Genomic DNA, 14,045 nt, shown 5'->3' on the forward strand with positions numbered 1-14,045 from the left:
TATGTTCCTAAAAACGCAATGTGACCTGGGCCATTTTAATTCACTGACCTATTCCGAGCTTTAAAAAGCCATGGAAGGTGTCTAATGCGGTTCTTCTAATCACTACATTTTAAATAAGCGCCAGAAACTATCTCATTCAGCAAGCCCTAGAATGACAAAACAGGTTGGTTTTGACTCTCTTCGGACTGAGTGCCGGACCCTAGTTCAATGGAATTTGAGCATTCAATGCTGTGTTGCCTAAGAAAGTCTCTCAGACATGTGTGGCTTCGTCTAGCACTCCGTTGTTCCAAAAGATTGATTTTTTTTAGAAATTGACTTCGCTGAATCTATGGCCTGATTTGGACCCGCTGTAGGTCAGTGACCTTACAAGTTACATCGGAATTTTTGGCACCAAACGATCTACCATTCATTTGTCTACAGGTATGCAAAATTTGGCGGGGCGTAGCCACGTCAAATTTTGTGCGGAAACTGTTCCGGAAAAATCCTTGGAGGGATTAATTTGACCACCATCCGAACGCGTGTTAGCATATGTTTTGACTGCGTTTATCAGAACGACCTTTTTTACCTTTTGCAACCTCTGGTGGCCTCACATTTGGCCTAATATCGGAAATTTGGTATGTATTTTTTATTATTTGATGAGGCCTTCACAACGGTATCATTGTTCATCCCATTCGGCGTCTGGAAGTTGGAGAAATCGATCTTTAGAATATGCGACGCATTTCGCATTGAGGCTTAAACTATGTCAGATATATTGGTCTATCATGTGTATAAAATCACAAATGCCCCACCGCATGTCTACAATAAAGGCTGAGGTGTTTTATGGTACCGTAGATCGATGCATTTTCCACGTTACGTACCATGCCAGATTAATGGGCACATGCAAGCGTGTGTGAGGGCGGAGCCGTCCATCCTCCGGCCTAGTCTGATCTCAATGTTGAGTCTATAGACATACTTAAATATATCTCCAAAACCAAGCATACATCTACCGTACCTACGGTAATTGTATGCCGTGCAATATAGTAAACAGCTGGAATAAATAGCTGATTTTGAAGACTTTTCCAAAACCTCTGGCCTTCGTCCTCAGCAACAGGAATGTGGCCAATCTCCCGGCAAATGACGTAACAGTCAATTGACTATCAAGTTAGGTGACAGGATGCGATGGAAATGACGCAGCATGTTACCGGGTGAACCACGGAGTTAACGTTGTGAATCACAACACATTCAAAAAGTAAAAGAAGCTTGTAATCGGCATATTGAACTGAATTCCACCCCGCTGATTTGTGCCAGGAAATGTAAATGTTTGTCATCTTTGTTAAGTTTGCTGAGTCAAAAGAATAACGAATATTCTTGAGAATATCTTACTTCATCAGTACATGGCACCAACAATAAACGCTTTCAGCATTGAACTGGATGTTGGGCCGCTTTTCTACCACCTAAAGGCGTGCCGATATATTTCGAGTATGACATTGGTGATTATTGTAATATAGACGCACATTACACAAATGCGACGTCTGTATATGAACAGGAACTCATCCCTGTCTTTTCAGGTGTTGCCTGTCTTTTGCGGTCTTGGTTCAATTTTAAATGCATTTAGAAGCTTTGATGCATCTTTGGTGACCGTGAACAATAAGGCTGTAATGTCTGTGACATATGCGCACACATACTACGACCGTCCCGAGAACTCGAGCTCAAACAATGGAGTTCTCGAAGCTTTGCGCGACCCATTCACCGAAGATAGAAAGTATGCCGCCGAAAGACATTTGCATATAATTGGTCCATTGCCAGACAGGTGCCGCTCCAATGAGGCGGAGGACCACTTGAAAGCTAATACCCGTGCAGAGCCATTTGGCTCCATTACGGGCAGCGGGTGGGTCGACGAGCTCACGGGGGGTGAGGGCTCCAACTTCAAACGGCGGCACGGCTATCGCGCTCGCATATATTAAACCTTTTTGGACTACTCTGCATCGAGAATAGTAAATCATACCGGTGAAATTAGGCGCCGTCGTCGCGCTGGCGCACGGACAGGGCCCAGGTAGCGTGTCGTGCGATGCTCATAGGCGTTTAACTCTCACGCTGGGGTTGGGCACGGGTTAGGATGTAATATTTCGTGAAACTTTCCGTTAGTGCAGCTAACTCAGTTGTATTTTTTCCCCGCGTCGGATCAGAGTTTCCAATCGCTTGCTAGAGCCCGGCGCCTGTGGACTGTGCTGACGGTGCGGTCTGCGCGCGCGCGGTTCGCCAGCCGCGGCCGACAAAAGCTTGACTGCATTAGGACAGGTTAACGATTGGAGGGAGCCGATGCCGAACTGGTCTCATGACGTCACTGTCACCGGCCGCGCCCAAGGCCACGCCTTCGAGCACGCGACGTCACGTGACCTGGTCCGGTCGCGGGGTCACAGGTCAGATGGATCAGGGCAGAGACTGCCAGGTCAGCACAGCGGGGCGCAAGGGCGAAGGATGGTTTCGACGATGAACGGAAGCCATGACGTTTGGCAGTTGTACGTTGGCAAATCGATTAGATCTGACGTGAAGAGCATGAGCCCATTGGTATTTGGATTTCATTAGGAAAAGGTTTACGAGTCATCGACGCCGCATTATTTTACGGCACACGCTGCCATGTGGTCGTTATATATGACCACTTTCTCACATAGGTCGCGGCAGTAAAAGCGCCATACGGCTGATGATGATTATCAGATCACCACACTTTGCCAAACTCAAACGATTTTAAGTAACTTATAGAGGCACAGATTGTAGCAGACAAAGGCAGGGAATGGCGATGCGACGGGCCATGATGCCTCGGTGCTGACGCGGAAAATTGCATGTGCGCACTGCACGTGCTTGCAATATAACTGGGAAGTGTGTTAAAGAGCAGCACCCACGTCGCGTCCCCCCCCCCCCCCCCCCCCCCCGACTTGGAGACCTCGGTGTCTCCAGCTCTGCGCCAGAATCAGCTAGCTGTGCCAGAATCGGACCCCGCTTCTGTGTTCCTGCGCCAGTGAAACGCTACATTGAACGAGCGCTTCCATCGCGCTAAATTCACTGCCAAGCATTACGGACTTACGCACGCGGGAAAATTCGGTCCCCAAACGTGATCACGAACGTGGAGCCGGCAACTTTTGTGCTCGCATCAGGGAAGCGCTGTCGAGCCCGTAACTTCTCGCAGCAGTCTCTCCCACTCGGCGCCGACGGAGCTGCAAATAAAAACGTCGGCCAATTTGCTGCGCGGACGCCTGATGCGGAACCCGTGTCAGTACGGCGGGCGCGCCAGCAAATAGTGGCGCTGTTGACTGGCAGCTGGACACGGCTGCACGTCGCAACAGCGCCGGTTCCGCCGCGCCGCGCCGTTTTTGGGCCTGATTCGGCGTGGCCGCGCCCAGCCAGCGCCTCCCCGACGCCGGGCTGGCGCCCCGCTCAAGACGTTCATATTTGTCACGTTGTTTGCTCAAGGACGTGCCAATCAGAAATGATTCTTGGCGCCTGGACACAGCAGAAGACAAATATCAGCGTTTCGCTGGAAGCGACAGCGGCGTGAAAGCTGCCAGCTCGCTGGTAATGGGACGCCGCTGGCTGGGCCGGCTCTGTGGCTGAAAAGGTCCCAGGGTAACGCGTGACCTTTACCCCAGGACCCAGCGCGAGATCAGCGAGAGTGCGTGAGAAAAGTTTGCGTTCACTGAATGAACTTTGACCATTTTCGGTGTATTGACGGAGCACAGCGAAAGCTCAGCCATCAACCCATGCGCCTTTCCATGGCACAAAAATTCGTAGTTCTTGTGGCAATCGCTCAAGCTGCATTACGTTACCTAGCGATCGCTTTCGATGCAACAAATCCGTGGCGAGGTAGCTCTTCATGAATGGTAGCAGGATGTCTGATGTCGCGCAGGCTTCTTACGAGGCTCCATCCACGAGCCCTAATCCCCGCTCTAACGCCAAATTTAGGCTGATGGGACTGTATATCCGTCCTCCTTCCCCTACGCTCTCAGAAATGAGTGTAGGTAGAGAAAAAAACAAAAAGTACTGCTAGTTTACCGTAGTGATTTGAAACACACAATTAGAAGTCACTTTTGTACCCACTGTCAAGTTTTGGGTCATATTAGGCCGCTTTGCTTATGCCTTGCACACAAAGCGACCCTATTCCTGGACATCAACATATTTCTTGCTTTGTCTTTGTGAAGGTCAGGGTAGGTTGCTGACATGTAATAATCTTTATCATCCTGTTGTTTTGAGGGACATGCGCGCCAAGGTGGTTTTGGACGTTAAGTATTAACTATAATGTCAGAAATATGTTATATGATTTTGGCCATTTCCAACTTTTAAAGGCCAGATTTGGTCACTGACCTGATATGAACACCGATAACCTTTTGCTTAGAAACAATTCTTCGGCCAAAACTGGTTGCGTGAGGAAGTCTTAAGGCGCTTTCGGCACCGATTTCGAGTGTAAATTTGTTACCTTATTTGAGCCGAGTGTCTCAAGTTAGGAATCCAGAAATCTGACGCAAATGAGCTCGCCCAGACCCCTACCTGCCACGTCGGTTTGGTGTCCCTAGATTTCTTAGCTTTTGGAATACCCGCGGCCAGATTAACCCCCGCTCACCCCACCACAAACGCCAACCCCACCTGCACCCAGGCGCGCTGCACTCGGCCGGCCACGCGGCTGCGTGTCAAATAGGACAAAAGCTGCGGCACACTCCAGTGTTGCATTTCGTATCCTTTTTTCCCCCAGGTATCTATTTACGGTGTGATAATTCTGCAAAGTTTCGGCCTTAACATGGGCCCAAATGGAGGGCGAGCATCACTTAGTGGCTCTTTCATTATGCCGGCGCCGAAAACGACTCGCCCGGGGACGCTCGGGAAGCACGCCAATATCACTGTTTGTTATGGGATAACAATAGAACATTGTAACATCTGTTTGTTACGGGATAACAATAGAACATTGTAACATCTGGACCACGGATTACAAGGAATTATCATGCCGTCTGGCATGTGTGGTAAAATCTAGGCTGTCATGTAAAATGAGTATGATTCTACTCATACTTTGTGTGCCTTGGGTGTATATAAGTAATGCGAGAAAGAGACGTCGACGAGAGTTATTAACCTGTAAGGAACTTGTGTTGCACAATTAGCGTCCACAGGTTAAAGGGATGCGCTGTCCGGCCTTACCAACGGTAAGACCGGAATAAGTAGGCAAGTAAGTAAGTTGGTATGTAGGTAAGCCTGACCAGTCATGCGCTGGAGTGTGTATTACCAGCAGCCACAACCAAAATCAGCCCACACCAATGATCCTATTGTCACTTTAAAATGTTTCCAGTATGCCATCGAACAAGACTGTGGGAATGTACACCAACAATAGTGTACTTAATCATGCTAGAATGTATTGTTTTCTACGCGCAAAATGTACGTAGATTAAGACGATATACGAGACGCACCAACAACACAACACTTAATATGCGATCTCGTAACGGAGGTACTTCGCGATATTGGGGCGTATTGGCAGGGGATGCTTGGAAAGGCATTGAAAACGTGTGCGCCGTAACTATAATGGAACTTGTAATGGAGCTTACTCAAACTGGTCTTTTGCATTGGCGGAGCAACAATACATGAGGTGGATACCCACCCGCCCCGGCACTGGGGTTGCAGGTCACACTTTGTGAACCGTATCCTTAAAAGGGACCGCTCTAGCGCGGACAGCAGCAATTTCCTCCAGATGCATCAGCGCTGTGTACGCTTCCTATCATGTGGCGCCGATCAATGGGACTGAAGGTTACGACGTGCTACAAAATAGCGCGCAAGCTGGTAAAACGACGGCATACTCAGGCACTGTTGCTGAGAGAGCTCTTTGTCTCACACGCCACACGCTGAGGAGCCGTGCAGCAGGTTCCAGCTCGGACTGGGTGTTATGAGCTCGGTTCTGCGCAGTCCGTTCATTGTGATGGCCTTCCGCTCATGCGTGAAGCTTTTCCGTAGTATTCAATTGACTTGTGCTTGCTTCGGGGCGCTGAAAAGGCTCTGCGTAGCACTGGAGTAGGCCACACATTTCGCAAATTCATCCTGTCGACGATTTGTGTACGCATGCGGCATTTTTTTTCGTTTTTAAAGCTTGCCTGCGGCATGGGTGTGTTCAGAAAAGCGGGTTAAACTTTTTCAAAATAACTGCGGTGGACCTCACGGGTTAGTTAATTCCATACGCGCAACGCCATTGTGAGCATTTGCGAGTTAAAATGACATTAAATGAAAATAAATTTGGTCCATTAGCAAAAAAATCACCCGCATGTCTGCGTAGGGACTGTTCCAAGGTTGACAAAAATTTGCCGATTCAAAGTTGTACGTGACGGTTTTTTATTTGTTTAAGGTGTGTCGTCGTGTGTCATTTCTTGCCGCAGACGTACCGTAATATTCTGCAATATTGGGCTGCGGCGTATCTCCGGTGTGGTGGAATCCATGATGCAGTGGCAAACATTGCAGCACCGTGACAAACAGGAGCTTTCTCCACTCGCTTTTCTTCTCTACACACTGCATTTTCCAGGCTAAGGACACTCTGTCAGACTAATAAAGTGACGCTTTCTCTATGCACACGCTATCTCTATCTCTATCTCTATCGCCGCCCACGCACTGTGTGGGCGGCGACCAAGCCCATTCTCTCGGAGGAGGCTTGCAAAGAGCATTCGATGACTGATTGAGCCACCGCGAGTGACCGATCGCGCCGAAGGCCCGAGAGATGTCCGTGCGTGTTCTGGAATATGGTTTTGTAAGATTAGCTCGGGCCGATGAACCTTGGCTCCACAGCGCTGTGGTCGTATGTGCTGTTGCATTGCAGGTGGTTGTACGTCAACCTCCGTCCACGTGTTGCTAGTTTACAACGTGGAGCAGGACACATCGCCGGCGGCGTAACGGCAAGGTGCTGGAATGTCCTTGGTTGGCGCGGATCTAAATAAATAATACGACCTTGAAACTATTCGCGTTCCATTGAGCTTCGTATAACACCGGCCGCCTGTTGGGAATATGGTAAGGAGACTCACTAAAATGCAGGACTTCTTCTGGAACAGTTTAGAGGCTTAGTGGAAAGGAGTGCGGGATTTTTTCTGGAACGGTTTAGAGGCTGAAGTGGAGAGCTGAAGAAGGGCCCCGTCCAGCAAAAACATTGTGCTAAAGCTTTGCAACATTAGACATATTTCAGGGGTATTAAGGCACTAGCCTTATACTAAGTTTGGAAAGCTGACGTTCATGGGGCCCATTGGCGTAAAGCATATATGTGTACATTATATATATATATATATATATATATATATATATATATATATATATACGTGAGCGCTTGCGTGCATGCGTGCGTGTATGCGTGCGTGCGAGCGAGTGCACCTGAGCGCGCGCGTACGTGCGTGCGTGCGTGCGTGTTTTCATCGGAGGGAACCGCAACTGCCCTTTTTATTGCCATTTGGGATACGAAGCAAGCTTTTGCCGAAATTTTACCTTGTCAAACTGTCCTGACTCTCGCCAGCACCGGCAATGAGGAAACTTTTCTCCGGTGTTATGGAAGTAAGACCCAAACCGTTGCACACATCGCAAGGAAGCTAGGACGAGTAGCTTCAACATTGTTATATGACTGTCCAGTTTAAATTCCAGCCGTCCAGGCTGACGACCTCTGACACATGCAACATCCTCAACAACCTGAATCGACGTCAAAGCAGTGTTTCAACGCAGGCGTCTTCGTAAAGATTTGCGTTGTCTTTGGATGCGTGGGATAATGTTGCAATCAGGCATGGCTTCAAGTAAGAAAATGTCTTTCATCGTTTGTAAGTGATGGCAGTTCCACACATGAAAGCATATTCCACGGTCTATTTTGAAAAAATATGCTAAAGCACGTGACTTCTACACCAGGAAATCCACATACGCGAATAACCACGTGGGCATTTGTGCAATGCATGCGTCTGGAGATCAAATACAAATACAAATGGCCTCATTTCAAGTTGTGCACTGCGCAGGCGCGGAATATTGACGCCCCGCGACGCATTTCAAGGTGTGCACTGCGCAGGCGCGGAATATTGACGCCCCGCGACGCATTTCAAGGTGTGCACAGCGCAGGCGCGGAATATTGACACCCCGCGACGCATTTCAAGGTGTGCACTGCGCAGGCGCGGAATATTGACGCCCCGCGACGCATTTCAAGCCCCGTGCGCAAGCCCCGTTTTGGTCCGTCGGTTCTCAACGAATGAGATAGCTACATCATGCATGTCATTATTGATCGTGTGTGACCTTTGGGCAAAATGGCCAAAGTAGACGGCGCGCTCTTTAATACAGCTCATGAAAGCAATCAGCTATGGCCTTTGTCGAATGCAGTACATATCAGGTTGATTTTGGAAAAGAATGTAAGCTCATTCCTGCAGTTGGTTCCAAAAAATCAGCCTCCAGACACGTCATATTACCAGTTTAAGTGTATCTTCTAAGTGTAAATCTAAGTCTTTTTGCATTACCGCAACATTTTGAGTTCATGGGATAGCAGAAGGGACCTATGAAGTGTTAACTTGATACTGTGACTTGATTTAATGTATCAAAGATTGCATTCACAATTGTCCAGTCACACCTGTCCGATACAGATCGACAAAAGGGCTTCATTTCCGTCTTCCTCCAGGCTCTAGTTGCTTAGTTTTGCAAGATCGTAAGGGGTCGCCGAGCTATCCTCACCTCTCGAACGGCGAAAGTGGAAAACTCCCGTAAGGTATGGGACAGTTCGGAAGTAGATATTCGCTAAATCATCACAAGCATCACAATTTAAAGCCCTCTTTCCAGGGCTGACTGCACGACGTGTCCGTGTCCGGCAGGGCCAGCTGGCCTCCTACGCGGCGAGGACTGTGTCCATAGAGGGCGACCGCGGCCGCCTGGACCTGGACCGGCGCACCTGGGCCCTGCTGATCGCTCCGGCCCGGGCCGCCGACAGCGGCGCATACAGCTGCTCGTTCAACGACCAGCCCTCCGACCACAGGATCGTCAAGCTGGAGGTGCAGGGTGAGATAGCCACCGGCCAGCGCGGTCCTGATCGGATACGTCATGCTGGTCGTCTCCTCAGCTGCTGCTTAACAGGGGTCCTCGCGTGGCGCCTTGGCTCTTGCGCTGCGCATATTCCGCGATTTGCAACTGGCTTACCCGCGCTTCCCCGCGACCGGTTCGCAAGCACGCGTAAGCCTGCTCTCGGACGAGCGTCGGAGTGGTTTGCCGGGGCGGCCTTTTAAATAATAGCTCTTGCCAGCCGGCGTGATCTATCCACGGCGGTCGGGCCCGTGCCGGCGGCCGCGCCGCCAGCATGGACTGGCCACCGCGGCTCGCGTGGTCTCGCTCCGCCACTCAGGCCGCCGCCAGCCGTTGCACCCGCGCCGATCGATTACATTTACAGCAGCGGGATTTATGAAACGCAGGCTGCCGATTTACGGCCGGTGCGTCCGCTCGGCCGAGACGGCGACTCCAGCGGCCTCCGCACCGCCGTAATCAGCCATTAATTTTTCACCTAATCAGATGCCGGTCGGCCGGGGCCGCCGCGCGAGAGGCGCCCATTACCGGCCTGCTATCTGAGCCGGCGGCGAGCCCGTGTCAGCGGTTAGCACCGCAGGGGATGATGCAGTGATCCGTTTTCGTTCCGGTCGAACGTGGCTGGCGGCGGCGGCGCGCGGCGTCAGCAGTGACAAATACGTTAGCGGCATGCACCTATTCAGAACCGAAGGGTGGGGATGAAGGCTGTCGCCGTGCTCCCCCCCCCCCTCCCCCCGCACCACAAGCGCCTTGGTGACCTCGCCGCCACTCTTGCATGACTGATATCACTGACGCTGCTGAGCGTGCGTCACCGCTGACGTCACTGATGCCGCTGGAACTCATCGGCGCCGCCGGCAACGCTGACGCTGCTAGGCACGTTGGCAGTGACATCACAGACTGCTGCGGTACCACGACACCACCGACAGCACTGATGACGTCGGTAGTACTGGCGCCACTGGTACCAATGATACAGCCGGCAACACTGTTATTGGTAGTAGCACTGGCGCATCTGATGCCACAGATGCCGCCAGCACCACTGATAATGTCAGAATGACCGACACTACCAGTTCTACTGGCAACCCCTGAACCCCTGAGATCACCGAAACCACTGGCACTACCAAAACACTAATACCGACAAAACCACTGCCACCACTCAAACCATGGACAACTGAAACCGCTGACACCGCCGAAACCACTGACACTACCAAGGTTACTCACGCCACCGAAACCACTGATACTACGGAAACCACTGACACTGCTGAAACTACTGGCACCGCCGAAACCACCGGTACTATCGAAACCGCTGATACTACTGATACCACTCACACTACTAAAACCACTCGCACCACTTACACTACCAAAACCACACACACTACCGAGACCACCCACATTACCGAAACCATCTACACTACCGAAACCACCCACACTGCCGAAGCCACTCACGCTAACGAAGCCACTCACAATTATCGAAACCACTCACACGACCAAAGCCACACACTACCGAAACCACTCACACTACCGAAGCCACTCACACTACCGAAGCCACTCACACTACCGAAGCGACCCACATTACCGAAACCACTCACACTACCGAAGAGACTCACAGTACCGAAACCACTCACACTACCGAAACCACTCACACTACCGAAGTCACTGCGCGGCCGGCAGCACTGTGCGGCAGCCGACACAGCCTTCTCCGAACCTGACGCTACGCCACTTGGGCGAGGCCATCCCTATCCATACAGATTGCATGACGCAGCTTGAAATGACACTGAAACCAATTGAGCTCCAGCTAGATAACATTATTCAAGTTTATACCCGTTCGGTGCTGATTTAGAATTGCTCGATGTGATGCGTTGAAAAATGCTCCCATTTGCCTGCGATATTGATTTTCTGCCCAGTCCGCGTGCTCCATGGGACGTTACGCCCACATAAACTGCCTAATACGCGTATGGCGCTTTACTCCACAGACATAATTGTATATTTGTGCACGTCCGACCAGGCAGTGCTGGGGTATTGATTCGATTTTTAAACTCGGCACTAACTTGTACCTACGGTACTATTTCGCAGCGTTGGATTCTAATCCACTGATCACTCAGCGAGATCATGTCATGATAGTGTAATACGTAGGTCTTTAGATCACACTGCGGCCTGTCGGTGTCTTGCAGCCTAGGTCAAACCGTGAGCACGGTTTCACGAGGCCGCCTGTGGATCTCCTGTTCAACACGAGACCGAGGGTGACACCTCTGCTTTAGTGACAGCAGTGAGATCTTGCACATGGACACACCTTTAGGTCATCTGATCTCCTCTTGCATTTTGGTAGTCAAGGACAAGACATGTTTGATGCCGCTAGATATGCCACGATTAATTTTATCGAAGCGGAAGTAAATGATTCCGCTGATTGCCCATTGTCGGGCTTTCCTCTCTGCGGCAGAGCGCCGTAAGAAAACCAGCCTGACAAAGCTCAAAAAGTGTTTTGTAAAGCAGGGCTGGTGTGTGGATCAAATCCGTTTGTCTGCAGGTGATGGATGCATCCTTTTTAAGATTTGCTATTAACCCTTTTGAATGAATACGTTTCTGGTGGAAAAGCTCGCGCTAAGCAACGCTCGTTGTGTGAGCCGTGACCTATATCATCCGATCGTGCCGCACCGCGTCAAAGATGGAATTCGGTGGCGAAAGTTCGACGTGCTGCAATGCTCGGCACAGGCCGTCCTGCTCTTTGACGTCACCTGACCTGTAGCGCGGCCGCTACCACCGGCCGCAGGCCATACCTTTTCAAAGGCAAGTAGCCAGCGCCTGAAGTGAATCGCACCACTGTTGGGTGGATCGGAAGCCAGGTGTCTGAATCAAGTGAAATGTGAAGACGGGCAAGTGGATCCTGGTGGACGGACAAGAAGGCGTATGAATAAATATTGAGTTATTTGTGAATGACGCAGGGCAGCCAACCCTCACCGAGCCGTTCGAAAAGCTGGGATGCCTGCAGCCTACTCTTTCTCCGACCACTTCCCACGGATAGATGGTACGCCGAAGTAGAGCACGGACCAGTCTTCAGTTCTTGCCGGCAGGAACTGTTCTCCTGCTGGACTTGAGAAGTTCTTAGTGTGAAGCAGGGACCGGGTTGTGACGCTGGCCTCCTTACGATGCAGGCATGGAGCCTTTCTCTGTTGCTTTATGCCCATCCGATAGCAAGTACTCTGCCAGGGGTCAGTTTTGATGGTTTTTGATAGAGCGTCACTTGGCTGAGTGAGCTTCGCAGCTTTACTGCCGGCGGCCAATCGACCCCCAGCATGACATCATCATGACTGTCACCTGGGCGACGTTCCGCGGTTTAACGCGCGGACGCCCGCCGTGCGCCCTACGAACCATACTGCTGACGTTTATAAGTATGTGCCGCGTTTGCAGCTGGAGTTACAGGTCCAGCTGTCAACTGGAATGAGGCGTCGCTCTTGACTTGTGTTGACCGGTTTGCGGTGCTGCTCTGACCGCTCCGTGACCTGACCCGACTTGACCTGGACCTGACCTGGCTGAGCGAGTCGCGCCAGCTGCTGTATGTGACTCTGGGATTGAGGTGTGCTGCTCCGCAGGCGTTCCCAGTCCGCCAGGCCGGCCGATGGTCATCAAGCACACGTCGCGGCACATCGACCTCAGCTGGGCGCCCAGTCTGCAGACAAACAACAGCCCCATCAAACACTACGTCATACAGACCAGGTGAATGGCGACGCCGCCCGACGGTCGACGCCAGACCTCGCCTCGGTCGGCGTGGATTTCCAGCCATTTTCGAGTTTGGTGGAGCTATGTGACACGGGGAAATCGCTGGACACGGGTCATGATGCGCTGGCTGGACCTCCCGGAATTCAAATACCACAGCCGGCCGGGGTGAAGCTCTATTCAGGATGGGGGAGGGGTTTTGGCTGCAAAACAGACCTTCCGTGGGGAGATACACACGCACGGATGCAGAAGTCTTGTGAGAAACACAAGGTTGGTGGCGCTTTTCACTACTGCAGCGTTTGACGTAAACGTGACAACGGCCAGATATGGTGGCTGGATGATATTGAACACATCGTCGTTACAGACAAGAAAGCGCTAAGCTCCTGCATACCGTCATTATACATAAGAAAGCGCTAAGTTCCTGCATATCGTCGTCATAAATAACAAAGCTTTAAGCTCTTGTTTTCGACACTATTAGTGTGCTAGAACAGTCACTGCGTATACCAAACGGTACTGACTCAGACGTACCTATGGCACCCAGCGGGTCTACGACCCTTGTTAGAACCGATGAGTGTTTTTATAACTTATCCAAATAATTGCTTCGTAGGTTAGTTTAACCGGTGTCTTCCGGTACGTTGGAGGTTTGATATTCTCAGGAAACTGAACTTTATTGCTTTAGCATAGATTGTACCTTCTAATTAGTTTGATGCACCATAAGTACAGCTAGGCAGAACTTCTGTTATACCACATATTAAATGCCATTAGCTGCGTGAAGTTTTAAAAGTTGATATTTCTCAACTGGACTTAGTTCTTACCAAGAATTTCTTTCCGAAAGGATCGTGTGAAATTTTATGAACCCAGCCGGATGCGGGTAGGCCTGGCAACTTCAGCCGCATGTGAGTAAGCCAGTCCATCAAACAGAAATAAAACGTGTGAACACTGCTCACACGAGGTCCCGGCAGATAATCCCTATCTGTCTGGAGAGCGAGTTACGGCTTCTTGGCCGGTCAGTATATGACGTCCCGGTCGACCGATGACCCAGCGGGCCGGCGCCACAGCAGTCCGGTGTGACCATGCAGCTCGGCAGGACGAGCCGGAGCAGCGGGCCGGTGGCACAGCAGTCCGGTGTGACCATGCAGCTCGGCAGGACGAGCCGGAGCAGCGGGCCGGTGGCACAGCAGTCCGGTGTGACCATGCAGCCCGACAGGACGAGCCGGAGCAGCGGGCCGGTGCCACAGCAGTCCGGTGTGACCATGCAGCTCGGCAGGACGAGCCGGAGCAGCGGGCCGGTGGCACAGCAGTCCGGTGTGACCATGCAGCTC

General features: G+C 51.2%; 1 protein-coding gene across 1 annotated transcript in view; it reads left to right on the forward strand.

The window, feature by feature from the left end:
• LOC119108180 (tyrosine-protein phosphatase 99A) overlaps window positions 1–14,045 on the forward strand; it is a 78,822-nt gene that overhangs the window by 13,851 nt on the left and 50,926 nt on the right. Inside the window, exons 3-4 of the mRNA XM_037231757.1 lie at window positions 8,814–8,997; window positions 12,600–12,723. Coding sequence (XP_037087652.1) covers window positions 8,814–8,997; window positions 12,600–12,723 — 308 coding nt within the window. The remainder of the gene's footprint in view (window positions 1–8,813; window positions 8,998–12,599; window positions 12,724–14,045) is intronic.

This window comes from Pollicipes pollicipes, unplaced genomic scaffold (genome assembly GCF_011947565.3).
Source record: "Pollicipes pollicipes isolate AB1234 unplaced genomic scaffold, Ppol_2.1 Scaffold_6686;HRSCAF=7923_pilon_pilon_pilon, whole genome shotgun sequence".
Taxonomy (NCBI): Eukaryota; Metazoa; Arthropoda; class Thecostraca; order Pollicipedomorpha; family Pollicipedidae; genus Pollicipes; species Pollicipes pollicipes.